Source organism: Thamnophis sirtalis, unplaced genomic scaffold (genome assembly GCF_051295495.1).
Source record: "Thamnophis sirtalis isolate CommonGarterSnake01/CBP01778 unplaced genomic scaffold, rThaSir2_p1.2 scaffold_2, whole genome shotgun sequence".
Taxonomy (NCBI): domain Eukaryota; kingdom Metazoa; phylum Chordata; class Lepidosauria; order Squamata; family Natricidae; genus Thamnophis; species Thamnophis sirtalis.
Window position 1 is genome coordinate 40,723,400 of NW_028261382.1, and position 26,692 is coordinate 40,750,091.

Genomic DNA, 26,692 nt, shown 5'->3' on the forward strand with positions numbered 1-26,692 from the left:
TTTCCCTTCCTCCTCTTCCTCCCCTTTTCTTTTCCCTCCTCTTCTTCCCCTTTTTCCCTTCCCTCCTTTTTTCCCTTCCTCCTCTTCCTCCCTTTTCTTTTCCCTCCTCTTCCTTCCCCTTTTCCCTTCCCTCCTTTTTTCCCTTCCTCCTCTTCCTCCCCTTTTCCCTTCCCTCCTCTTCCTTCCCCTTTTCCCTTCTCTCCTCTTTTCCCTTCCCCCTCTTCCTCCCCTTTTCTTTTCCCTCCTCTTCCTTCCCCTTTTCCCTTCCCTCCTTTTTTCCTTTCCTTCTCTCCCTTCCCCTTTTCCCTCCTTTTCCTCCTATTTTCCCTTCCCTCCTTTTTCCTCTTCCTTCTCTTCCTCCCCTTTTCCCTTCCCTCCTCTTCCTTCCCCTTTTCCCTTCCCTCCTTTTCCCTCTTCCCTCCTCTTCCTCCCCTTCTCCTAAGACCCTGGCACGAAAAGTTCACACTCATGAATGGGAGGCCAAATTTGGCGGGGTGCCAGCATCTCCTTTCCACTTGGGGGAGGGGGGGGAGGGCAAGCTGAGCCAGCGTACCCCCCCTCCCCCATGCCGGTGCCAGGCGAGGATCAGGGGTGGGCGCCAAAACCGGGCGCCGCCTCTGATGCCACCGACCAACTTCTTCCTTCCTTCCTTTATTATTATTATATATATATTTTTCCCCCCGAAAGCAATAATTCCATGTCCTGAGGTTAAAAACCGGCTACAACTGGTTTTGCTTTATTTATTTTTTTATTTTTGCCCCCCCCCCTCTTCCTCTCCCCTGCCTCCGCTAGGCATCACGGGTAAAAGCAAACCCTTCCTCTCTCTCTCTCTCTCTTTCTCTCTCTCTCTCTCTCTCACTCTCTCACTCACTCACTCTCTCACCCACCTCCCTCCTCCCCCCCCCTTTCTTTTGTTTAATATAACGGCACTACAGATGATTGGCAGCGACGTGCCCGTTCGGCGGCGGCTGGGCTCGGGCTGGTCCCTGGAGGGGGATGGCACGCCGCGGCCACCCCTGTTGCACCGAGGGGGCTTCTGGTGGTGAGAAGGCCCCCCCTCCTGACTCAGCCCCCCCTCCCCTCTGCCCTCTTGGCGTGCGCCGTTTCCCCCTCCATCTGTGTGCCTGGCCCCCCCTCTAGACACGAGAAGAGGGTGGTAGAATAACGCTACCTGTAAGTACCCATTGGGGGAGCCTTTCTACTCCCCATCTTTATCCCTTCCTTTCTTCCTTCCCTCCTTTCTTTCTTTCTTTCTTTCTTTTTGGGGAAGCCCAAACCGAAGCAGTGCACCCCTCAAAAAGGGAGGAGGGAGAAACCAGCTGAGACTTCCCCCCCCCCCAATTCTTCTCCATCTTCCTTCTCTCTTAACAGTCAATTCTTTATTTCTCACCACCACCACCCCGCTCCTCGCCACCTTCGTCGTATATTTGCGCATCCCTTTGATCCCCGGTCCTGGAGGGTGGGGGGGGCGTCCCACTCCCCACCAACACCCCCAAGATCAGAAAGGGGGGGTTAAAGAAGTACCCCCGCTCCCGCCCCCTCGTGCGGGCAAGTGTCTTCTATTGTCTGGCGTGCTGATAGTTGGATTGAATGCCCCCCAGCCTTCTCCTATTCCCTCCCTTGCGCCCCCCCTCTCTTCCTCTTCCTCCTCCCTCCTCCTCCTCCTCTTTCCCCCTCCCCTTCCTCTCTTCATGTCAGCTCTGTGAATGGAAGGCAGAAGGCTGACGCTTCTCTTAAGGGGGGAGGAGAGGCTGGCCCGCTGCCAGGAGCCGGGAATCTGGCCGTGTGTGAAGCTGCGCGCAGGGGCAAACACACACAAAAGCAATGTGTGTGTGTGTGCCTGCGTGCGCAAAGAGAGAGAGGAGGGTAGGAAAAGCCTTCGCTTGCGGGCCGAGGAAGTCAAATCGCAGCCCTCTTATATAAGGCGGGCTGCGTCATGGAGGGGAAGGAAAGAGGGGGGAGGGCTGGAAACCCACCTACCCCTCCGTCCATCCATCCCTCCATCCATCCCTCCATCCGCGAGGCTTTGCATTTCCATCTGGAAAGGGGGCAGCTGGTCCCAAGCCAGGATTTTTTTTTCCTTCCCCCCTCTCCCCACTCACTTTTCACAGGGGGGGGTGTCGAGCCCCCCACCCCTCACGTAACCCCCCCACCCCTTCCCAACTTTTCCCCTCTTCCCACTTGGCTCCGAAAATCGAAAAGATCCACCGTTTGATAGCAAATATATATATCCCTGCTCGTTTTTTTCTGGGTTTTTCTTCCCCCCCCCCCTCCTGATTTTGGATTTGAGTAGAAGGAGTTTTCCAACGTATAACGCTGCTTCGATCAGCGACCAAAGTGAAAACGGCCCTGGGGGTGGGTGGGGGGAAGCGACTTACGACCGCTTTCCACACTTTGAACCGCCGTGGCGTTCCCCACAGAGGGGATCATGGCTCGTAGTTATGACGGTCGCGGCATCCCCCGGGGGAAGGAGGGGGTGTTCCCGCGATTTCCTTTTCCGACCGTCTTGACGAGCGGGGGTGGGGGGGTGGGGGGGAGAAGACAGATTCACTGAACGACCGTGCTCATTTAACAACCGCCGTGATTCCCTTAAGCAAGGTGGCCAGAAACCGGGGCAAAGCTCCTTTTAACAACCGTCTCGCTTAGCAGCGGAGGTTTGGGGCTCGGTTTGCGGTCGTAAGTCGAAGGACGACTTAACGGAGAACTTGGGGTTTGCGGAGGCTTTGGAAGAGCTGGGCCACAGGAGCCTTAAGTGGCACTCTGCACATGCCCAGTGACCATTTGCTCCTGCGTGAAAATTGTTGGCGCGGCTAAATTTAAGACAGGCGTCACAAGTTTGGTGAACTTCAGAATGGACAATGCCGACAGGATTGTGGCCCTGCCTTTCTCAGCCTCAGCAACGTTAAAATGTTCGCCCCCCCCCACTCCCAGAATAATGTTCTCGACTTACGACTGTTTGCTTAATGACCACTCAAAGTTACGACGGCGCTGAAAAAGGAGACTTACGACCCTTGTTCACACAAGGGATCAAAATTCAGGCCCTTGGCAACTGACTCACTTTTATGACTGTTGCAGCTGTCCTGGGAGGGGGGGCGGCTGTCCCGTGATCCCTTTTTTGCGACCTTCCGCCAAGCCAGTGGGGGATTCATTTAACGACCGTGTTACTGATTTCACGGCCGCAGCGATTGGCTGAAAACGGTTGTGGCCAAGAAAAAGGCCGTCGAATGGGACGGAGCTCGCGATGCAAACGTCTCGCTTAGCGACCTCCGTTTTGTGGCTCCGTCGTTGTCGGTCGTACCTGTCTTGCCACCGGGAGTCACTCAGGCGCCAAAACTTTTTGGCAACTTAACCCTTCGCGTCGTCATTTGTACGCTTCCAACTCGCGATATGCGCCGTAAAAATTTCCTCGCTCGTTCGTGGGAGATATATATTTTTCGTTTTAAGAGAAATTCCATTTTAGAGAAATTGAGCAGAATTTGCACACACAACCCTCCAAAAAACACTTTGCTTTTCTCTCTCTCTCTCTCTCCTCCCTCCCTCCCTCCCTCCCTCCTCTCTCTCTCTCTCTCTCTCTCTCGGAGTCGGGAAAACTTTTTTTATCTTAGTCGCGCAAGAAACGGCGGAGTTTTCATCCGCTCCGCTGGCGGATTTTCTCCTTGACGGTTTGAAGTTGTTTGATATATTTATTTTTTTGTAGCCTCGCTTTGCGGGGTTTCTCTAAAATTATAAGTTGGTTTTGGGGTTCCTGCTCCTACTTTTTTTTTTTTTAAAAAAATGGTTTAAGAGCTGGCGAGTCGGTCTTTCGTTCTCAACCGAGTTGAAGAATTTGGGGGTTTGGTTTTTAAATTCCCTGCGCGTATAAAATTCGATAAAAGGGAATCAAAATGCCCACTTTCAAAGGAGGATAGGGTTTTTTTTTTAGCTCAGTGTAAGGAAAGCAGATAATAAGGTCATCCTAAGCTTCTAGTCCACTGATTTTTCAACCTCTGGAACTTTTAAGATGGGTGGACTCCAACTCCCAGAATTCCATGCTGGCTGGGGAATTCTGGGAGTTGGAGTCCACCCACCTTAAAGTTGTTGAAGTTGAAATCTATCGCTCTTTTGCATCAGACTGGCGGGCTCCCCACTCCTCCCTCCTCTCCCCGTGTATGTGTGTTTGTGTGTGTGTTTCAAAGCCAACACTTTTGGGGTGTGTGTGTGTATAACAAACACACACCCACCCCAAAAGTGTTGGCTTTGAAAGCTTTTTTTAATATCCAATTCACCCGTGGAACTGCCTGCCTCCAGAAACTCTGAATGCTCCAAGACTGGAAGTTTTTAAGAAGAGACTGGACATCCATTTTTGTCTGGAATGGCCTAGCGTGGGCAGGAGGGGGGGTTGGACTAGATGACCTCCAAGGCCCCTTCCAACTCGGTTATCCCTGTCCCGGCTGCCGGCATGCTCTCTCGTGTTGTTTGAAATGAACCCACAAACCCACTCGAAATCCCACCCCATTCAAAACATGCCTCTGTGCCAAGCAGGCCTAAACATCTTCGCAGGCGTCGCTCGAAGAAGTAAGCCTGACTATATCGGCCTCTTCTCCACCCACAAGTCAGTTTCCTTCGTGTAAAATTTGAGCTGGCTTTCTTTTTTTTTTTTTAATTAAAAAAAAAAAAACCTTGAGTGTCTTTCTAAGAATTTCTCTCCTCGAGTTACGACCGCGAGGGAGCCCCCAAATTTGTCGTGCTAAGCGAAACCTGCGTTTATCCCCTTTTACGCCTTTTCTCGCCGCCGTCGCTAAGCGAATCCTCGCCGCCGTGACGTCAGGCCCGCGGCCGTTGACGCGAATCCGGCTTCCCCATCGACTTGGCTTCTTCCGAAGGTCGCAAAAGGGGAATCGTGTGACCCCACCCACCCCCCACCCCGGGGTCGCTGCGACCGTCATAAATGCGAGCCAGTTGCCAAGCGCCTGAATTTTGAACCCTGGTGATGCTGGAAAGTTTGTGAGTGTGGGGGGAAAATACCGGTCGTGAGTCTCTTTTTCCCCCCCAGTGCCATCGTAACTCTGGACAGAACCGTTGTAAGTCGGGGACCACCTGTAGAAGCCAAACAGGCCTTTTCGCTTTACATTTTTGGCGTTCGGATTCGGCTGGAGATTTTGACCAGCCGTTTAGAAGAAGTAGCCAGGTGCCTGGTCCCCGGGAGCATCCGAGATCCCTTCCCTTGGTCTTTGGGATCCCCTTTCCTTTCCGGGTAGATCCCCCATCCCCAACTGCCCCCTTCTTCGAAACCTTCCCTTAAAATCCAGAGCTCCAGCAAGGAGGAGGAAGAGGAGGAGGAGGAAGGCAGCTGATTCGCACTCAAGAAGTTTCCGTGTCTTTGCAAGCCCAGCTCTATTTGAGGAGGGGGCTTCCCCCCCCCCCATCTCCGTCTCCCTCAATCCCCGGTTTCTAAAAATCTAAATATCCAGCGTTTTTCTTTCTTTTTTTTTTTTCCTGGCGACATATTTGGGGGGAGGGGGTGTATCACGAACCCCTTGAAAGCCAAGGGAGCCGCATTTTGGGGAAGGGGGCTTCGTCTTTGGCTGCAGAGCAGGCAGGTTCTCCCTACCTTCCCCCCCCCTTTCTCCACCTTTGCTCCCCCCCCCTCCCCGGCCTTAAGGAGCCATCGCCGGCATTGTGTTCGAATCGCGCAAGGGTGGTGACTGTGGGTCGTGATGAGAGAGAGAGAAAGAGAGAGAGAGAGAGAGAGAAAGAGAGAGAGAGAGAGAGAAAGAGAGAGAGAGAGAGAGAGAGAGAGAGAGAGAGAGAGAGAGAGAGAGAGAGAGAGAGAGAGAGAGACCGTCCAGAAGGACAAACCAGGGATCTGGACTGGATCCAGTGGGCTGATTGATTTAATCTGCTGGCATTTCCCTCCTCCTCTCTTTCTCTCTCTCTCTCTCTCTCTCTCTATCCCCCCTCCTCTCTCTTTCTTTCTTTCTCGCTCTCTCTCTCTGTAGACCCCCCTGCCCGCCCTCGGTAACCTGCTGGCTCTCAGTTCCCGCTTTCCTTTTTAGGAAATTGTCCTTTTTATAGCATTGTATGGAAACGGCTGTGCGCCTTGGGAGACAGCCATTTTGTGCGTTGTGTCTCGAAATGCATCTTTTTTTTCCCGGCACACACGCGGCTTTTCCGCTTTTAGCCACGCGCTGAGAAGTTGGGAAGGGGGAGAGAGAGAGAGAGAGAGAGAGAGAGAGAGATGCAAAAGGGCAGGGGACTAGAGGAGACAGAGGGGGGGGGAAAGATCCGGGAGGGCAAGTGCTATAGGGGGAGGAGGGGAGAGGGGAGAGAGAGAGTGTAAAGGAGAGAGAAAGAAAAGGAGAAATAAAGGGAGAGGGAGAGAGAAAGGGAGAGACAGAGAGAAAGGGAGTGAGAGAGAGAAAGGCAGAGAGGGGGGAGAGAAAGGGAGAGACAGAGAGAGGAGTGGGAGAGAGAAAGGGAAAGGGAGTGAGAGAAAGGGAGAGGTAGAGAAAGAGAAAAGGAGAGACAGACAGATAGAGGGGGGGAGTGAGAGAGAAAGGCAGAGAGAGAGAAAGGGAGAGACAGAGAGGAGTGAGAGAGAAAGGGAGAGACAGAAAGGAGTGAGAGAGAAAAGGAGAGACAGACACAGAGAGAGAGAGAGAAAGGGAGACAGAGAGAAAAGGAGAGACAGAGAGAAAGGGTGTGAGAGAGAAAGGCAGAGAAAGGGAGCGAGAGAGAAAGGGAGTGTGAGAGAGAGGAGTGGGAGAGAGAAAGGCAGAGAAAGGGAGTGAGAGAGAAAGGGAGTGTGAGAGGGAAAGGGAGAGGTAGAGAGAGAGAAAAGGAGAGACAGACAGACAGAGGGGGGAAGTGAGAGAGAAAGGCAAAGAGAGAGAAAGGGAGGGACAGAGAGAGGAGTGAGAGAGAGAAAGGGAGAGAAGAGGAGTGAGAGAAACGAAGAGAGAGAAAGGGGGAGAGAAAGACAGGGAAAGGGAGTGAGAGAGAAAAGGAGAGACAGACACATACAGAGAGAAAGGGAGTGAGAGAGAAAGGGAGTGTGAGAGAGAGGAGTGGGAGAGAGAAAGGCAGAGAAAGGGAGTGAGAGAGAAAGGGAGTGTGAGAGAGAAAGGGAGAGGTAGAGAGAGAGAAAAGGAGAGACAGACAGACAGAGGGGGGGTGAGAAGAAAGGCAAGGAGAAAGGAGTGAGAGAGAGAAAGGGAGAGGAGTGAGAGAAACGAAGAGAGAGAAAGGGGGAGAGAAAGACAGAAAGAGAAAGGGAGTGAGAGAGAAAAGGAGAGACAGACACACACAGAGAGAAAGGGAGTGAGAGAGAAAGGGAGAGGTAGAGAGAGAAGAGAGAGAGAGAGAGAGAAAGGGAGTGAGAGAGAGAAAGGCAGAACGAGAGGGAGAGAAAGGGTGAGACAGAGAGAGGAGTGGGAGAGAGAAAGGGAGAGAAAAGGAGTGAGAGAGGAAGGGAGAAAGGGGGAGAGAGAGAGAGAAAGAGAAGGAGAGAAATGGAGGGAGAAAGAGGCAGCCCCCCCCAAAAAAAACCTCCAAAGGGAGGGTCTGCAGGATGAGTGGGAAAAGAGGGTGGGGGGGGGAATTAAATGGGGATTCTCCGTCCTCCAAATCCTGATTGTCCCAAAGATGCTTTTTTCATTTCAAGAGCCAACTGGGCTTCCTGCTTTTTTCTCTCTCTGAAGTCGTTTCGCTTCTCCTCCAGGAAGCTTCTTCAGCTCTGACCCCCCCAACCATCCAGCCACTTTGCCCAGCTTCTCCCCCCCAAAAAAGAAACACCCCTTGCCACCTGGGGGAGGGGACCCCGTTTTCCTTTTTTTTAAAAAAAAAAACCAAGCCAAAGAGGATGTTTTCAATCCTTGGGTTCAAACCATGCTCTGACTCCGGAAAAAGCCTTTCTCCCTCTTGGCTTTTGCTGCCGTTGTTCCGCCAAGCCTCATCGGGGCGATTCCCGGGATAGGCGGAGAGGGATCCGAATGGATCCCTGAGGATTTGGTTTTCCCATCACGGGCCAATTCTCCTTCCTTTGCCCCCACTGTTCTTAGAAAAACACATGGCAGTTTCTTTTTAAAAATATATTTATTATGTGTTTTGTATGGTTATAATCTTTTATATATTTTTTTGCATATTTATTTTTCCATAAATATACCATCCCAAACCTATTTTGTATTGTCAACCATATTTTTCCCTTCTCTTTTTCTCCTCCCTCTCTAGTTTCTTCCTTCCTCCTTCCTCAAGTGAAGAATGCCCTCTCTCTTTTTATTTCTATCCCTTCCTCTCCTTTCCACTTTCTTCTCTCCCCTCTCCTCCTCTTCACCCTCTCTCTTTCTAACCCCTTCCCTCCTTCCTCTCCTTTCCTCTTTCTTCCTTCTCTCCCCTCCACCTCTCTTCCTCTTCCCTCCTCCTTCTCTTTCTACCCCTTCCCTCCTTCCTCTCCTTTCCACTTTCTTCCTTCTCTCCCCTCCACCTCTCTTCCTCTTCCCTCTCCTTCTCTTTCTACCCTTCCCTCTTCCTCTCCTTTCCACTTTCTTCCTTCTCTCCCCTCCACTTCTCTTCCTCCTCCTTCTCATTCTACCCCTTCCCTCCTTCCTCTCCTTTCCACTTTCTTCCTTCTCTCCCCTCCACCTCTCTTTCTCTTCCCCCTCTTTCTCTTTCTACCCCTTCCCTCCTTCCTCTCTTTTCCACTTTCTTCCTTCTCTCCCCTCTACTTCTCTTCCTCCTCCTTCTCATTCTACCCCTTCCCCCTTCCTCTCCTTTCCTCTTTCTTCCTTCTCTCCCCTCCACTTCTCTTCCTCCTCCTTCTCATTCTACCCCTTCCCTCCTTCCTCTCCTTTCCTTTTTCTTCCTTCTCTCCCCTCCACCTCTCTTCCTCTTCCCCCTCCTTCTCTTTCTACCCCTTCCCTCCTTCCTCTCCTTTCCTCTTTCTTCCTTCTCTCCCATTTCCTCTCCTCCTCTCTTCCTTTTCTTTTCTGTTATTGTGGTTATCTCTTTTCAACTCTGAACTGGTGGACGCACCAGTTGAGTGGACGCAAACAGGGGAGGGAGTGGGGGGATAGAAGGCTATTGCTGTTTTTTTCAGGAACGTAGCTACTCCTCGGCATACGACGACAGTTGAGCCCAGCATTTCTGTTGTTAAGTGGGACATGGAGTGAGCTTTGCCCGATTTTACAACCAGCCTTAAACCACATTTGTTAAGTGAAAATCATTGCCGTCAATAAGTTACTTGTTCCCCCCGCTCCGCACCGCTCGTTAACTGCCCCGCTGATTTAGACAGTTCTCTATTTAAGTCGATGTCTCCAATCGAGAAAGATCCTTGAAGAATCAACTTGAAATTAAGAAACCTTTTTATCCTTTGGGGGTTAAATATTCCCGATTTTGGTTTCTGTTGAGAAGAGAACCGATTATGGATACTGTCCATGTACTGTAGGAAGAACAAGGGAGCAGGACCAATCGGTGGACCGTTTCCAAGGCTGAGTTAGCTTGGATGCTAGGACAGTAGATATTGGCCACTATGGTCAACCACCGAGGGATGGGCGGCTTTGAATGGTAGACGATAAAAATTTGGGGTTGAACTTAGGGGTCCTTGGTGTTTCCTTAGCTGGCTCTTCCTCTTGAGATGTTTGATTACCCATCTCGAACAGGTCGTTAGATGATGGTTTCTCATTCTTTGCTTTCTCCACTCCCCCCTGTCAGGATGGACCGCATGAGCGAGGATACTCTGCGCCTGAACCGCTTGAAGCGGACCCTGGACCAAGCCGAGGAGCGGGACGATGTCTTGGCCAAGCGGCTGAAGATGGAGGGCCACGAGGCCATGGAGCGCCTCAAGATGCTGGCGCTGCTCAAGAGGAAAGACCTGGCGGGCATCGAGGTGCCCCACGAGCTGCCCGTCAAGCAGGACGGACTGAAAGGCTACGAGGAAAAGCTGAACGGAAACCTGAGGCCCCACGCCGACGGGCGCTCCTCCGGGAGATCCGGCAAGGAGAACATCAACGATGAACCAGTGGACATGAGTGCGAGGAGAAGGTAGGGATCCCCTCGCTTCTCTTTCTCATCCCCCCCGTTGCTGGCCTGGAGGTGCGTGCGCCTATTAATTTAGATCGGTTGGGAAGACTTTTGATGGCCAACCTTGAGTGTCGTCAAATTCATGAGAAGATCGGTTTGGCCCACCATGGCGTTCTCCTCCATTTTTATTTTGATAGATGTTACTGTCAAAATATTTGATAGCTGATACCTATCAAAATGATAGGGACACAGTGGCTAAGGTGATCAGAAAGGTCGGCAATTCGGCAGTTCGAATCCCCAGCGCCACGTAAGAGTGAGCTCCCGTCACTTGTCCCGGCTTCTGCCAACCTAGCAGTTCGAAAGCTGGTATAAAAATGCGAGTAGAAAAATAGGAACCACCTTTGGTGGGAAGGGAACAGCCTTCCGTGCCCCTTCGGCGTTGTGTCACGCCGGCCACATGACCACGGAGACGTTGGCTGTGGAATTCTGGGAGTTGAAGTCCACATATCTTCCAAGTTGTTAAGTTTGGGAAACACTGATTTGAAGAGGGGAAAACAACTCTCATTTATCAGATCTTGGCAGTATTACATGGGGAAGTAAAACGGGGGAACAGAACAGTGGTGAAATTCATTTTTTTTTTACTACCGGTTCTGTCGGTGTGGCAGGGGAAGGATACTGCAAAATCCCCATTCCCTCCCGACTCCAGGGGGAAGGATACTGCAAAATCCCCATTCTCTCCCGACTCCAGGGGGAAGGATACTGCAAAATCCCCATTCCCTCCCGACTCCAGGGGGAAGGATACTGCAAAATCCCCATTCCCTCCCGACTCCAGGGGGAAGGATACTGCAAAGTCCCCATTCCCTCCCAACTCCAGGGGGAAGGATACTGCAAAATCCCCATTCCCTCCCGACTCCAGGGGGAAGGATACTGCAAAGTCCACATTCCCTCCCAACTCCAGGGGGAAGGATACTGCAAAATCCCCATTCCCTCCCGACTCCAGGGGGAAGGATACTGCAAAATCCCCATTCCCTCCCGACTCCAGGGGGAAGGATACTGCAAAATCCCCATTCCCTCCCGACTCCAGGGGGAAGGATACTGCAAAATCCCCATTCCCTCCCGACTCCAGGGGAAGGATACTGCAAAATCCCCATTCCCTCCTGACTCCAGGGGGAAGGATACTGCAAAATCCCCATTCCCTCCTGATCAGCTGGGACTCGGACGGCAGAGAATAAATGGGGGTGGGGCCAGCTAGAGGTTGTATTTGCCGGTTCTCCAAACTACTCAAAATTCCCGGTTCTCCAGAACCTGTTGAATTTCACCCCTAGAACAAAACCTTCGTGGCTTGCCTATGGTTTAATTCTCGTAAACCCGGGTTAGCGTACAGCCAGCTTACAGTTCGAAAGCATTGTGGCCCCTTAAAAAAAAGTCCCTTATTCCCACTTATTCTTAATCACGACCGTCTCCCACGAAATGATGGCACATCTGAAACAAGAGACAAAGGCCTTTCCTGACCTCCCTTAATAGAATTATGTTAATGTGTTAAAATTAATTAAATTGGCTTTAATAAGCGAGGCGAGTGGAAGCGGAGAAGAGCTGAAATGCCTCCCCACTCATTAAAACGGGCAAGGGGGGGGGGTTTCAAGGAAGCAAAATTGTCCTTCCTGATCCACGTTCCCTGCAAATTTTCACCTCCTTTCAGAAAATAACCCGAAACCCGTAGCCAACGTTTTGCCCCCTAAGACAACGGCATCGTCCGTCGTCTGCAAAGATGATTTTATGCCGCGAGATCGCGCCTTCGTTCTCCCTTAGAAAGCATCTGTTCCCGACCACGATATCACCGTCGCTATGTTGGAAGGGTTCCAACTCCTCCAGCTTCTAATCTTCTCCCAAACGCTGGTCCCAAAAGAGAGGAGGAGGAGGAGGAGAGGAGGGTCAGGGGTCCGTAACACTTTAAGCCTCGGGGGGTGTAGAGAACTCGTGCTACGAGACCACAATGCAGGGGGGCGGCCTAGGCGTCCATCAGGCCAAGGTTTAGCAGAGTCCCGGCCGTCAGCTGCGAATCCCTGACTCACGCGCGCATTCGGGTGGCAAAGAAGGGACAAGTTGTCAGCCGTAGGCGGGCGAGGAGCGTCACCACCTCGGATCTCGCTCGGTTTGCTGGGGACGATCCAGGCTCGTCTGCTCGCCATCTGCCCCACCGCCTCCGCTGGTTGGTCATCCTCTCTCTTGTCTTTCCTTCACCTTGAACTAGAAGCTCAGCTGCGCCTCCGTGAGACCTATAAGCTCTTTATCAAGGAGGCAGATAGGGTCCCGTTGGGTGAGGAGGGGGCAGAGTGAGAGGGGGCGGGGTCAAGCTTTGTGGGATGAGACGTCACCAAAATTAAGGAATCAAGTTGGACTTCATGAAGGGGGGCCGTGTAGATTTTTTCCACCTCGCATTCTCAGCCTTCCCAAGTAGTAAAACGTTATTTTACTCAGTTAGTCATTGCTGATTCTGAAGTGGGGAGGGGGTTTAAATGCCACCGAGCCAGCGCTGTCCGAAGAGATTTCCGCAGTCTTGTAGCCAGCCCGAATTCACGCACCGCTGTTCGCTTCCCACCAGAGTGGTACCTATTTATCTACTCGCATCTTCATGCTTTCGAACTGCTAGGTCGGCCGGAGCTAGGGCGAGGACGGGAGCTTATGCCATTGGGTGGCGCTCGGGTACCGATCCCGGGTGTCCCGACTCAGGCTTCCTTAAAAAGCAAGAAGCAAGAGTCCCAGCAAAACCCCTTTTATTTACACGTCTGTGAATTCTTTTCATTCACAGTCAGCCAGGCTTAGCAAACAGTCTTTCCGAGGAATGTTTATCCACACGAACCTTATCTCATTTGGCCAGCTGCCAAATCCCTAGTTTCCAAGGCAAAACTCGGCACAGAGTCTCTTATAGATACAAACAGAACTTTCCCCTCTTGAAACGAATTGTGTCCTGTGGGAGGAGCCAATCACCTCCAAGGTGTGGCTTTACTCCTACGTCAATCCTGCTTTCTGAATTGTCTTCTGGCAGCTCTGCGCGTACGCACCCACTGGGAATAGGCTCCAGCTGTTCCTCCGCCTCACTGCTGTCCAGCTCCCTCTCTGCCTCCGACGCAGAGCCCTCTCGCCTGAGCTTCCCTCAGCCCCCGGGACTGACCCTTGTTCCTCTCCAACTTTCTCATTGTCCGACTCTGCTGCCAGCTCCGTGGCCGCTGGGCGTACCACAACACCAGAGTCTTAAACGCAGAGTCCCCAACTAGGAAAGAATCTCATTCTACTGCATTGTAGGCCTATTACCTGCCGATTACCTCCCTAAATCGACCAATCAGATCGCACAGACTGGGCCTCCTCCGAATTCCATCTGCCAGTCAATGTCGACTGGCGACCACACGGAGGAGAGCCTTTTCTGTTGCTGCCCCGACCCTATGGAACGAGCTCCCATGGAGATCCGCACCCTCACCACGACCCAGACCTTCCGCGCAGCCCTCAAGATCTGGCTCTCCCAGCAGGCCTGGGGATAGGCTTCCATTTACCCGCCCGAGTGTTTGATTGCTGAATGAAAGCTGTGTTTTATTATTTTTCTTTTGTTCACAAAGTGTTTGTTTTGACCTTGCACTTCCCCTCCCCTGTGGTTGTAAGCCGCCCTGAGTCCCCTCAGGGAAAAGGGCGGCATATAAATCCCAATAAACCTAAACCTAAACCTAAACCTACTACATCAAGAGAACCTTGCAAGTCTTGGGAGTGCAATTCTCCCACCCTCTCCTTTGCAGCTTCAGAAGCTTGGGGAGGTCCCCTTCTTTTTCTCCACTCCTTATGCAGCTCTGGGCTCTGCCTTCCCTTATCTGATCGTTCCTGGCCAGCATTTCTCTGCCCTTGTCTCTCAAGATCTTTCTCGCATGCCACGAAGGACAGAAGAAGATCCTGGTTATGGAGGAGAAACTGTCTTCTCTGGATCCAACAAGCCTCCTGGGCAACCAGAATTCCTTCAGGAGAAGACCTCTCCACCTCTGAAGTTCAGACTTGCCACCCTCTTCTTCCCAACTCTTCTTGAGATAGGCCGGGCCTTTTACCGACCGTCCCCGATGACCGTCTCATTCCCCTCTCAGGAATAGAAGAACCCTCTACGGCGGAGGGAGTTGTGAGAACAGGGCCCTTTCCAGCCCCCTTGGCGCCCGTCTTTGTGGATTGGGGGGGGTCCCTTGGCCCACAAAACCCCTGCCTGTGACCCTCCCCTCTGTGTGATGTCACAATGCAACCAGTGGTGCTTGGTTACCACCGGGTGGCATCCTCCGTCTCCAAGCGACAGGAAAGGGGCCGTCCGCCTCTGTGGTCCATTGATTTCCTTCCCGGTCTACAATTCGGCTTAGCCTCTTGCGGGTGCTTCCTCTGGCCGAAAATGGCCATGGAATTCAGGTATCGCTCGGCGTTCTGATGCCAGGGCTTCTCGCGTGGGCATTCGGCCGAGAATTCTGCCCTTAGCCCACCCGCCAGTCCCTGAGCAAGAACAGACTTTCCATCTTATCCTTGTCTACTGTGGCCTCAGAACAGAGCCGGAAGGGACCTTGGAGGTCTTCTAGTCCAGCCCCCTGCTCAAGCAGGAAGCCCTCTACCATTCCAGACAAATGGATGTCCAATCTCCTCCACTGATGGAGAACCCGTAATATCTGGTGGGAAATCGTCCCACCGGTTAATTGTCCTCACTGTTAGGAAGTTTCTCTTTAACTCCAAGTTGCTTCTCTCCTTGATTCGTTTCCGTCCGTTGCTTCTTGTCCTACCCTCAGGTGCTTTGGAGAATAGTTTGGCCCCCTTCTTCTTTGGGGCAGCCCCTCAAAACGCTGTTATCATGTCCCCTCTAATTCTTCTTTTCCCTCGAGCAGCCGATTCCCAAATCCTTCCTGTGTTTTGGTCTCCAGGCCTTGGATCCTCTTCTCTGCGCTTTTTCCAAATTCTCAGCCTCTTGGAACTTGGCTAGGGGACACCAAAGGGTCTAAGCCCCCTCCCCAGCCCTGGGGGTGATTTTGCAAAATAAACCCCAGAGAGAAAAGGGGGGGAACCCTTCGGTGATTCATCCTCTCCTGGGTGGGTGGGTGGGTTTTGGCTAAGCGCTAAGCGTCTTTTTGCTCACGTGGGTTGATGTAATTGAGTCCCCGCAGCCGGGATCGGAGCACAGACGAGGCGGAAAATGGGAGCGTTTCCCAAGGCTCGATTTGATTGACTCTGAAGGCAGTTTCACGTGCGGCTGCACGAAGCCCACCGGTGGGGGGTCACAACGCCACTCTAGGCTGGGAGGGAGGGAGGTGGAGGGTTTGAATGGGACCGGACCTTGGAGAAGGGACAGCACTGATGAGGTTACCTAGTTTGGCTCGTGAAAAATGTGGAAGGAATCCATCCAGCTCAGAGAGTGCTAAGGAGCCCACAGTTTTCTTCCCCCTCCTCTCTGCAAACCCTTCTCCTCCGACCACTGATGGGGTTACCTGGTTGGGTCATGAAATATGTGGAAGGAAGCAAACTTGCTTGGAAAGCATCAAGGGCCCCCTAATCCTTTTCTTCTTCTCCTCCTCCTCCTCTTCCTCCTCCTCCTCCTTCTTTCCCTCCTCCTCCTCCTTGTATTTATCTTCTTCTTCTTCTCCTTCTTCTTCCCCTCTTTCTCCTCCTCCTCCTCCTTGTATTTATCTTCTTCTTTTTCTCATTCTTCTTCTTTCCCTCTTCCTCCTTCTCCTCCTTGTATTTGTCTTCTTCTTTCCCTCCTCCTCCTCCTCCTTGTATTCTTCTTCTTCTTCTCATTCTTCTTCCCCTCCTCCTCCTCTTCCTTGTATTTATCTTCCTCTTCGTCCCTGAAAACCCATTCCCATTTAGTACTGATGATGTTACCTAGTTGGATAATGAAACATACGGAGGCAAACCACCAATCTCAGGGAGCACCAAGGACCCCATAATCCTCATCCTCTCTGCAAACCCTTCTCCTACCACTGATGCTGTTACCTAGTTGGGCCATGAAACATCTGCAAGGAAACAACCTCCTCCTCCTTCCTCCTCCTCCTCCTCCTCCTCCTCTTTGCAAATCCCTCTCCTTCTAGCACTGATGCTGTTACCTGGTTGGCTCATGAAACGTCTGCACCTCTACATGGCCATTTGATGTCACGCAATCCACCCCTTTACCTGCTCCAATAACCTTTCTCCTTAGTGGGTCCAACTGTATGTAACAGACAACTTCCTTTGGGTAGCTTCTTGTCCGTCCGTCCGTCCGTCCCCCCCCCCGGTCGTCATCCCTCCTTCCCTGCCCAAAAAAAACAACCCCCAGCCCCCTCAGTCAATCTGTCTTTTCTTCCCCCCTCTCTGAAATCAGCAGCGATCAAGACAGGGGGCGGCTCACCCCTTCTCCGGACGTCATCGTCCTCTCCGACAACGAGGCCTCCAGCCCTCGCTCCAGTTCCCGCATGGAAGAGCGGCTCAAAGCGGCCAATCTGGAAATGTTCAAGGTACAGGAAGAGGGGACCGAAAAACACCACGAGCGGGGTTGTGCCGGAGCGCACGGAGGGTCACGGTCAGGTTCCCAGAAAAGGGGAGGGGGGGAATTCCAGCTGGGTGTCCTGACCAGCGATCCCTCTCCACCGAGGGCCACCACCACCACCACCACCACCACCCTCTGGCCCTCCATCCTCACCTCTTGGTCTCCTTTCCCGCAGGGGAAAGGGGTGGAGGAGAGGCAGCAGCTCATCAAACAACTCCGGGACGAGTTGCGGCTCGAGGAAGCCCGGCTGGTGCTGTTGAAGAAGCTACGGCAGAGCCAGCTGCAGAAGGAGAACGTGGTACAGAAGGTGAGGCGGAGCGCGCCGTTTCGAGGAAAAGGGATGCGGGGAAGCCCGGCGGACTTCAACTCCGAGCGTTTCCCCCCCTCCCTCTACTGGCTGGGGAATTCTGGGACTTGAAGTCCGCCGGTCTTAAAAGTTTAAAAAGAGAGCCCAGGTTTAGCTAAAAGCCGCATGGACACCTAACTCTTTACTTTCTCCCCACTTGCCAGGAAAATTCTCCCCAGGCAGGTGCGTAAGATCACTCATCCCCCTCCCACCTCCCCCGCGAGGTGATCAAGAAAAAAAAATTACTGTATTTTTCGGAGTATAAGACGCACCTTTTTCAATCAAAAAAGAAGGTGAAAATCTGGGTGCGTCTTATAAACTGAATACAGCATTTTTAGCCTCCCAAAAACCTTTGCAAAAACGGGCCGTTTTTTGCTCTCTCCCCCCCCCCCCAGCCCACAGGAGCACTCTATAACCCTCCTAAAGGCTATGCATGCCCTTTTTGACCAAAAACGGGCCGTTTTTTGGGCGGTCTGCAGTGTGCAAAAAAACCCTTTTTTAAAAAAAATTTGCCTCTTCGAAATCTTGGTGCGTCTTATACTCCGAAAAGTACGATTCGAAGATTCTCCAAGAACACATTCCCCTTTTCTTTGTTAATCCATAGACTTTCTCGTTTTTGTTGCGTTTTTTTTTTCCTCACCCTCCCTCTTCCTTTCCGCCAGACTCCGGTTGTCCAGAACGCAGCGTCTATCGTCCAGCCATCTTCTGCCCACGTCGGACAGCAGGCTCTGTCCAAACTCCCCTCCCGACCTGGAGCCCAAGGGGTTGAGCCCCAAAACCTCCGAACATTACAGGTAACATAACTCCACCTAGGACCTCACCTGTTGACAGTCACGCAGGCAGAATGCCTGCAAAAACCAGAAGCTGGGAGGCAGACTAGGCATGGTTAAGCTAGCCTGAGTCGGAAATTCAGATTTAAACCAGTCTCCGCTGTTGATATGTTTGCAGGGAATCATAATTCTATAGCAATAGCAATAGCAGTTAGACTTATATACCGCTTCATAGGGCTTTCAGCCCTCTCTAAGCGGTTTACAGAGTCAGCATATTGCCCCCAACAACAATCCGGGTCCTCATTTCACTCACCTCAGAAGGATGGAAGGCTGAGTCAACCCTGATCCGGTGAGATTTGAACCGCCGAACTGCAGATAGCAGTCAGCTGAAGTGGCCTGCAGTACTGCACTCTACCCACTGCGCCACCTCGGCTCTTCTTGAAAGACTTGACCTTTCCCTTTCTTCTTGGGACAGGGTCACAGTGTCATCCGATCGGCCACCAACACTGCCCTTCCCCACATGCTTATATCCCAGCGCGTCATTGCCCCCAACCCCACCCAGCTTCAAGGACAGCGCATCCCTCCCAAGCCGGGCCTGATCCGCAGCAGCACGCCGAACATGAGCCCTGCTATCAATTACCAGCCGGTGAGTAACGGGAAAGGTCCTGTTTGGAGAGAAAGGGATGGCAGCACCAGAGGAGAATAGAGGAAGGGATGGAAGCACAGAGAAGAGAGAAAGGGATGAAAATAAAGGAGAAAGAGGAAGGGATGGAAGCACAAAGGAGAGAGAAAGGGATGGAAACACAAAGGAGAAGAGAGAAAGGGTTAGAAACAAAGGAGAAAGAGGAAGGGATGGAAAAACAATGGAGAAGAGAGAAAGGGATGGAAATAAAGGAGAATAGAAAAAGAGATGGAAGCACAAAGAAGGGATAAAGGGATGGAAACAGGAGAACAGAGAGAGGGATGGGAACACCCAGGAGAAGAGGGGAAGGGATGGAAACACAAAGGAGGAGAGAGAAAGGGATGGAAATAAAGGAGAATAGAAAAAGATGGAAGCACAGAGAAGAGAGAGAGGGATGGAAAAACAATGGAGAAGAAAGGGATGGAAATAAAGGAGAATAGAGGAAGGGATGAAAGCACAAAGAATAGAGGAAGGGATGGAAAAACAATGGAGAATAGAGAAAGATATGGAAATAAAGGAGAATAGAGGAAGGGATGGAAGCACAAAGAAGAGGAAGAGAGAAAGGGATGGAAAAACAATGGAGAAGAGAGAAAGGGATGGAAATAAAGGAGAATAGAGAAAGGGATGGAAACACAAATGAGAAGAGAGAAAGGGATGGAAATAAAGGAGAATAGAAAAAGAGATGGAAGCACAAAGAAGAGAGAGAGGGATGGAAAAACAATAGAGAACAAAGGGATGGAAATAAAGGAGAATAGAGGAAGGGATGAAAGCACAAAGAAGAGGGGAAGGGATGGAAAAACAATGGAGAAGAGAGAAAGGGATGGAAATAAAGGAGAATAGAGAAAGGGATGGAAACACAAAGGAGAAGAGAGAAAGGGATAGAAATAAAGGAGAATAGAAAAAGAGATGGAAGCACAAAGAAGAGAGAAAGGGATGGAAAAACAATGGAGAAGAAAGGGATGGAAATAAAGGAGAATAGAGAAAGGGATGGAAACGCAAAGAAGAGGGGAAGGGATGGAAACACAAAGGAGGAGAGAGAAAGGGATGGAAATAAAGGAGAATAAAAAAAGAGATGGAAGCACAAAGAAGAGAGAAAGGGATGGAAAAACAATGGAGAAGAAAGGGATGGAAATAAAGGAGAATAGAGGAAGGAATGAAAGCACAAAGGAGGAGAGAGAAAGGGATGGAAAAACAATGTAGAAGAGAGAAAGGGATGGAAATAAAGGAGAATAGAGGAAGGGATGAAAGCACAAAGGAGGAGAGAGAAAGGGATGGAAAAACAAGGGAGAAGAGAGAAAGGGATGGAAATAAAGGAGAATAGAGAAAGGGATGGAAGCACAGAGAAGAGCGAGAGATGGATGGAAGCACAAAGGAGAAGTGAGGCTGGCACCCCCTAACATAGGGCAGACTTTGAAACCGTGTCTTTGTCTCTCCCACCCACCCCCCTCTAGCCGTCCTCCTCGGCAGTGCCCTGCCAGCGAACCAGCTCCTCCGCCATCTACATGAACCTCGCCTCCCACATCCAGCCCGGGACGGTGAACAGGGTGGCGTCCCCGCTGCCCAGCCCCAGTGCCATGAATGACGCCGCCAACTCCCAGGCCGCCGCCAAGCTCGCCCTGCGCAAGCAGCTGGAAAAGACTCTCTTGGAGATCCCGCCCCCCAAACCTCCCGCCCCCTTGCTCCACTTCCTGCCCAGCGCGGCCAACAGCGAGTTCATCTACATGGTGGGACTGGAGGAAGTGGTCCAGAGCGTCATCGACAGCCAAGGTAAAGGAGGCCAGGCGGGAGGAGGAGGAGGGCTCAGGATTCACCACACCTGGATTGGGAAAGTCACGGGTTTTAGTTTTGACTCCCCAGTCAGTCAAATCGTGCCTCATTTCCCATCTCGCAATCCTCCTAGTTCCTTAGGCTGACTCATTGCTAGCAGCTCACTCAAGCTGTATTGGGAAAGACACCAAGGCAGGAAATGAGAGAAATGAGTTCTAATCCTGCCTTAGGCGTGAAAGCCAGCTGGGTGACTACGGGCCGGTCCCTCCCTCTCAGCCCAGCCCACCTGTCAGGGTTGATTTTGCGTTCTGATCTAGGCTTCCCGAGAGCCGGAAGCAAACTCCTTGTTGTCCCGACAGAAAACCCCTTTGATTAATTTCCCAAAGGTTCCTTCGTTTTCCCGCATCTTCCATGTGTTCAAATATGGGAAGTTCTCGACTTACCTCAAATTCAGCCCAAATTTTAAATTGATAAGCGAGGCAGGTCAGCGAGTTTGGACCCATCTTACGATCTTTCCTTCCAGTTGTTAAGTGAATCACAGAGGTAGTTAAGGTTAATAAGACATTTGTTAGGTGAATCTGTCCGAGGCTTCTCGAGAGCATGAAACAAACTCTTTGTTGTCCCAACAAATTTATTAATTGACTGTGAATTCTGCTCATTCACATCCAGCAAAGTCTTTCAAGGGAGGATTTACGGTCACAGACCTTCTCTGGCTTGGAGAACTGCCAGGCCGATCTCCGCAAAACTTGGCCAGGAGTCTCGGAGAGTCACGAACCCATTAAGCGAACTAATGGTCTCCTGCAAACTCCACTCCCCTGTCGCTCCTCTTTTATTCCCTCTGGGAGGGGCCATTCATCGTCCCCCCTGTGGCCTTCCTCCCAAGTCGACCCCTGTTCTTTAGCTGTTCCCGTCGTCTGGCAACTCTGCGCATGCGCCCACGGGGAACAGGCTCCAGCTGTTCTTCAGCCTCACTGATGTCTGACTCTGAAGGCAGCTGAGAACTGTTAGACGGCTCTGGCCCCCCTCTCTGCCTCCGACACAGAGCCCTCATCAGAACCTTTTCCAGGCTCCAGGACCGGCCCAGGCTCCTCCCCAACCCTCCTCACTGTCTGAATCTGCTGCCAGCTCCCTACAACATTTTGTAGGGAAAATAGGAGGAGAAAGGAGAAGTGGATCCGTTCACCATCCTGATTGATTGATGAATAAAATAATAATAATAATATTAAAGGCAGGATAACAACATTCCTGGTTTAATTGCTTTCCTTGGATAATTGGGGCTAATATTACTGCTCCCCTCCTCCTCCTTCTGACCCCTCCCCCCCCTCAGGCAAAGGCTGCGCCTCCCTTCTCCGAGTGGAGCCCTTCGTCTGCGCCCAGTGCCGCACGGACTTCACCCCGCATTGGAAGCAAGAGAAGAACGGGAAAATCTTGTGCGAGCAATGCATGACCTCCAACCAGAAGAAGGCGCTCAAGGCCGAGCACACCAACCGGCTGAAAAATGCCTTCGTCAAAGCCTTGCAGCAGGAGCAGGCAAGTCGAGGGACACGGGGGTGGAGTTGGGGGGCGGGGGAACTGGGAAGGAAGCTGGGATACGTGGGACTCAGGGCACGGGTTGCGACGATCTCCCTCCCGCCTTCCCCAGGAGATTGAGCAGCGGCTGCAGCAGCAGGCCACCCTCTCGCCCACCACGGCTCCGGCCAGCGTGGCCAGCGTCAGCAAGCAGGAGAGCATCATGAGGCATCACACACTCCGACAGGTGAGGCCCTGCCCGCTCAGCCCCTTTGCCCACCTGGAGGAGGGCCCTGACTTGCTATGCCGCCCTCTGCCTAAGTCAGTTTCCTTAACCCAGATGCTCCTTCAGTCAAAATGACGTTGGGTCCCTCCTCCCCTCCCTTCTTTCTTCCTCTTTCTTTTCCTTTCTTCTCTTCCCTCCTTCCTACCCTCCCTTTTTTTTCTTCCTCCCTTCCTTCTTAATATTCTTCCTTTCTCTCTCTTTCTCGCTCTCGCTCTCTCTGGTCTGTCTATATTTCTGGTATCTATCTCTACCTGTCATCCATCATACCTCTACCTGTCATCCATCATATCTCTCCCTCCCTCCCTCCCTCTCTCTCTCTCTCTCTCTCTCTCTGGTCTGTCTGTATCTGGTATCTATCTCTACCTGTCATCCATCATATCTCTCCCTCTCTCTTTCTCTTTCTCTCTCTCTCTCGTCCGTCTATATCTCTGGTATCTATCTCTACCTGTCTTCCATCATATCTCTCCCTCTCACTCCCTCTCTCTCTTTCTCTTTCTCTCTCTTTCCCCACCTCAATCAAGAACTCTGGGCATTTCAATATTCCAAAACTATTGAACTCAACAATAAGCATTTGAAGCAGAAAAAAGACGTCCAACATAACTGCACCTTTTCTTCCCTCCCTCCAGGCCCCCCAGCCTCAAAGCTCCCTACAACGTAGTTTACCCACCTCCGCTCGCTCCATGCTCTCCAACTTCGCACAGGCGCCGCAGCTACCCGTCGCCAGCGGTCTCCTCGGAATGCCAGGTAACCAGGCTGAATTGGGACTGGGAGGAGATGGGTGGGAATTCAGCTACAGAGCCAGCCCCCCCCCCCCCCCCTCTCTGCTGCAACACCCTGGAGAGGAGATGCTCAAGCTAGATGGACTTAATCTTTTTTTCTCTGTCTTCCAGGAGTCAATATCGCCTACCTGAATGCCGGGATGGGCGGCCACAAAGGTTCCAGCTTGGCAGACCGGCAGCGGGAATATCTTCTCGATATGATCCCTCCGCGCTCAATATCGCAATCCATCAGCGGGCAAAAATAACACCAGCCCCGCCCCCCTCCTCCTCCTCTTCCTCCTCCTCCCCCGTGACTCCCCATCTGCGCCCCCCTCCCCCATCCGTCGCATGCAGTGCCTGTACTGGTGCCTACCACGGAGGGACAGAACCCCCTCCCCACCGTAAAACATTGGGGAGGGGGGGGAAAGGAAGACAAATGAAGACGAGAAACTTTCGCGCAACCCGCCCTCTTCGCAACCATTTCGCTGGCACCCCTGTACCCACCCCGCCCGCTCTGGATTTTGTTTTGGGGCGGGGGGAGCCCTCGAGTCCTTCCTGCTCCCCCTCCCACTTCCCACTCAGAACGCATCCGCTCGGACAACTCTCGCCCCCGTGTGTTTTCAAGCTTGTTTTTACGTGCTTATCTCCCTTTTTTTGTTCAGCTTTTAACGTCTGTAATTGCAACCTGTAGAATTTTTAACAGCTGCTTTTTTTTCTCGTTTTTCTTTTTTACGCCTTTTGCTCCCCCCACCCCATCCCACCCGCGTCCATGGGAGCGAGGAAAAAGGAGATCACCTGGAAAGAATGGGTTCCTGGAATCTCAGAACAGCTTTTTTCCATTCTGGCTTAAAACGGAGGGATCGGAGGGGGTTATAATGGTTGCCCCTCTCCGGAGCCGGAGCCAACCCTGATTTGAGGGTCAAAACATCCATGGGAAGGCTGTGGGAAAAGCGCCGAAAGTAGAAAGCAGAGGGTGTTTTTTTTGGAATCGTCCATGCTCGGAAAACGAAACATCTGCGTGCCGGAGATTTGTTGGGTTTTATCCTTGAGCGCTGGGCAATAAAAGGGATCCAGTTTCCCTTCTGCTGATTCTGCAAGCGGCTGACCAGCTGAAGGAGCTCCTGGCCGGGCAGCAACCCCGGATCCTTGCTTTCCGTCATCGCTCCCACCGTTCAATGCCGGAGACATGGAGTCCCCTTCCCGCTCGCCGATTCCTCGGCCCGTTGCATTCCCAATTCTGCTTGGTTTTTTCCTTCTCAACGTCGCCCGTCCTGGAAGTTTCTATTTTCCACGCGGAGGACAGCAAAGGGGCTCCTGGCCAGGCAGCGACCCCGGATCCTTGCTTTCCGTCATCGCTCCCACCATTCAATGCCGGAGGCTTCCCGATCGCCGATTCCTCGGCCCGTTGCATTCCCAATTCTGCTTGGTTTTTTTTTTTCATCTTCTTCTCGACGTCACCTGCCCTGGAAGTTTCTCTTTTCCACGCGTGGAGACCAGAACCGTGGGAGCACCTCCCACTCTCGGGGGTCAACCTTTCCCCTCCTTGCTCCAAAGTATTAGCCCTGGGTTCATCGGGTCACCTCGGCCATCGGTCCCTCCGAAAAGACCGCCAGCTCCCGGGATGCTCTCGGCTTCCGTTTTTTTCGCCCCTCCAAACCTCCAAGCACTTACGAATCCGCGGGAGGCGGCAGGAACCTTTGCCGCGGATGCACCGAAAGAGACGCCAAGACCTGGATTTTGCCCCCCCTGGCGCTTCTTAAAATCCTCGGGGACAAGCCGGGAAAGTAGGCACCCCGTCCCACCGTCTGAACCTAGACATCCCGGCGTGCCCACCCCTCCCCGTGTCCCCCCCCGCAAATGTGCAATTCTCTCTGCAAAGCCAGCTTTTGCGACCCGGCAGCCTTAGAGGCCTCGGTGATGGCTTTATTTTATTTTATTTTCTCTTGCTCTTTCGAACGTGGGATTTTAAGCCCTCCTTTTGCCCCCCCCCCTTCCCCCTTCCCCAGCTCGCCCGAGGCGGCCCTGTCTTTAATATTCCTTCCCTTGGCTCTATCCCTGTTGTGGCTCAAATTACGTGGGTCACGTAGGCCAAGATTTTGGGTTTCAGTTTGGTTTGGATATTGTGCTGATCTTCCTTCCTTCCTTCCCTCCTTTCCACTTTCCCTTCCTTCCCCTGTTCATTCCTTTCTTCCCTGTTCCTTCCCACTTTCCCTTCCCATTTATTCCTTCCCTCCTTCCCTGCTCCTTCCCACTTTCCCTTCCTTCTCTATTCCTTCCTCTCTCATAATCTTTTTTCCCCCTTTCTTTCGGTGATGTAGGAAATGTGCAATAATTTTTGCTCAAGTATCAAAAAAAGAAAAAAATCCCTCCAAAAAAGCACCTGTTTGATTTTCTGCCAAGAAATTAAGCCAAAAGAGGTGGGAGACTCTCTGCCATCCGGGAAACCGATTTTATCTGGCAGGATCTTAAAACGACCTGCCCATCCATCTCTCTTCCGAAATTCGATTTAATTTTTTCCCCGTCGATCTAAGCTATCTCCTATTCCCTTCTCTTTCTCTTACTTTCTTTCTCTCTCTCCCTCCTTTTCTCTTTCCATTTTTTTTGGGGGGGGGGATGTAATATAGAAAAAAATACCTTTTTTTAATTTCAAAGATTAATATGCTGGCTTTCTTTTCTTTTTTGGGGGGGGGCGGGTGGTGGGTGTTTAGTTGTAGCTGGTTTGTGAATCATGCTGAGCTTTCGTTTTTGTTTCCCTTGTTTATAATTTTATTTTATTTTGTATGTTAACAGTTCTGTCGGGAAAACGGGGAGGGGGAAAAGGCTACCCTGTCCTCCCTTAATTTTCCTTTCCCCCCCCCCCCAAATCCTTCGCCCCTTCCCCTCCATGAAATTTTTTTCTCTTTGCTTAACAGTAACCTTGCTGCCCGGAAAAAGAAAAAAAAAATACCCGTTATAACAAGGACTTCTTTGTTGTATATAAACTATTTCTTGACACATGAAAGAAAAAGGAAAAAAAAAAAGAAATGGGGTGGGGGAAAAAAGGAAAGAAAGAAAGAAAGAAAAGGGGGGGAAAGAGGGGAGGGAGGAAACAAAACAAGTTGTACATTGTATAGAGAAAAATCAAAACCACAAAAACGAAACAGCTTAGCCATGGATATTGTGAGATTTGTCAATGTCCTTTTGTAGTGTGAAACTCTTTTTTGTGTATGACATTAAAATGGTCAAAATGTGGTTTCCTGGGGGAAAAGGGGGTGTGGGAGGGGGCTGGGCAGCTCCCCTCTACCCTCACACACCCTGCTTTTCATCTCCCCCTCCCCCCAAAAAAGCTGAAACAGATTTGGTGGCTCTTCGTTCCTGCAATGGTGCCTTTTCATCTTCTCGTATCCCTGGACATCCGTCCCCCCCCCAACCCAAAGCCAACTTGGGCTCTGCTCCTCTAGATTTTTTCCCCCCGGTTTGTGGGGGCGGGGGGGTCCTTGGGACGGGGAGGGGGGGCAAGCACAACCTACAAGTACGACCCCGGATTTGAACGATTCCACTGTAAATTTGCACTGATCGATTCGCTTTGGGACGAAGCCGCTGGTTTTGACGTTGGCCACCCCATCCCTTTTCATCTAGAGCATAGCCCAGCAACCCTCCAGATGCTGGCATGTCTCCATCTCTTCTGCCTGTCTAGGACGGTGTTTCTCAACCTTGGTTAAGACGGGCGGACTTCGACTCCCAGAATTCTGGAAGTTGGGAAGTCCACCCATCTTCAAAACGATTGAGGAATTTCTTAGGAGTTGAAGTCCGTCTTAAAGAGGTTGAGGAATTCTGGGAGTTGAAGTCCACCCGTTTAAAAAGATTGAGGAATTCTGGGAGTGGAAGTCCATCAAAGTGGTTGAGGAATTATGCAAGTTGAAGTCCACCCATCTCAAAGTGGTTGAGGAATTCTGGGAGTTGAAGTCCACCCATCTTAGAGATTGAGGAATTCTAGGTTGAAGTCCACCCGTTTTAATGTGGTTGAGGAATTCTCGGGAGTTGAAGTCCATCTTAAAGAGGTTGAGGAATTC

The 26,692-nt window shown here is 51.6% G+C and overlaps 1 protein-coding gene across 4 annotated transcripts in view; it reads left to right on the forward strand.

The window, feature by feature from the left end:
* LOC148048657 (transcriptional repressor p66-beta) overlaps nt 1-26,306 on the forward strand; it is a 57,585-nt gene extending 31,279 nt beyond the window's left edge. The window contains exons 1-11 of one of the 4 annotated variants that reach the window (XM_087705050.1): nt 1,024-1,042; nt 9,688-10,017; nt 16,358-16,490; nt 16,698-16,829; nt 17,531-17,662; nt 18,114-18,284; nt 19,772-20,087; nt 21,415-21,617; nt 21,730-21,843; nt 22,509-22,626; nt 22,773-26,306. In XM_087705050.1, coding sequence (XP_087561176.1) covers nt 9,689-10,017; nt 16,358-16,490; nt 16,698-16,829; nt 17,531-17,662; nt 18,114-18,284; nt 19,772-20,087; nt 21,415-21,617; nt 21,730-21,843; nt 22,509-22,626; nt 22,773-22,906 — 1,782 coding nt within the window. In that variant the 5' untranslated portion in view covers nt 1,024-1,042; nt 9,688 and the 3' untranslated portion in view covers nt 22,907-26,306. Of the gene's footprint in view, nt 1-1,023; nt 1,043-1,068; nt 1,174-9,687; nt 10,018-16,357; nt 16,491-16,697; nt 16,830-17,530; nt 17,663-18,113; nt 18,285-19,771; nt 20,088-21,414; nt 21,618-21,729; nt 21,844-22,508; nt 22,627-22,772 lie in introns of those variants that run through there. The other 3 variants (XM_087705051.1, XM_087705053.1, XM_087705052.1) reach the window with 3 other exon arrangements.
* Nucleotides 26,307-26,692: the final 386 nt, after the last annotated feature.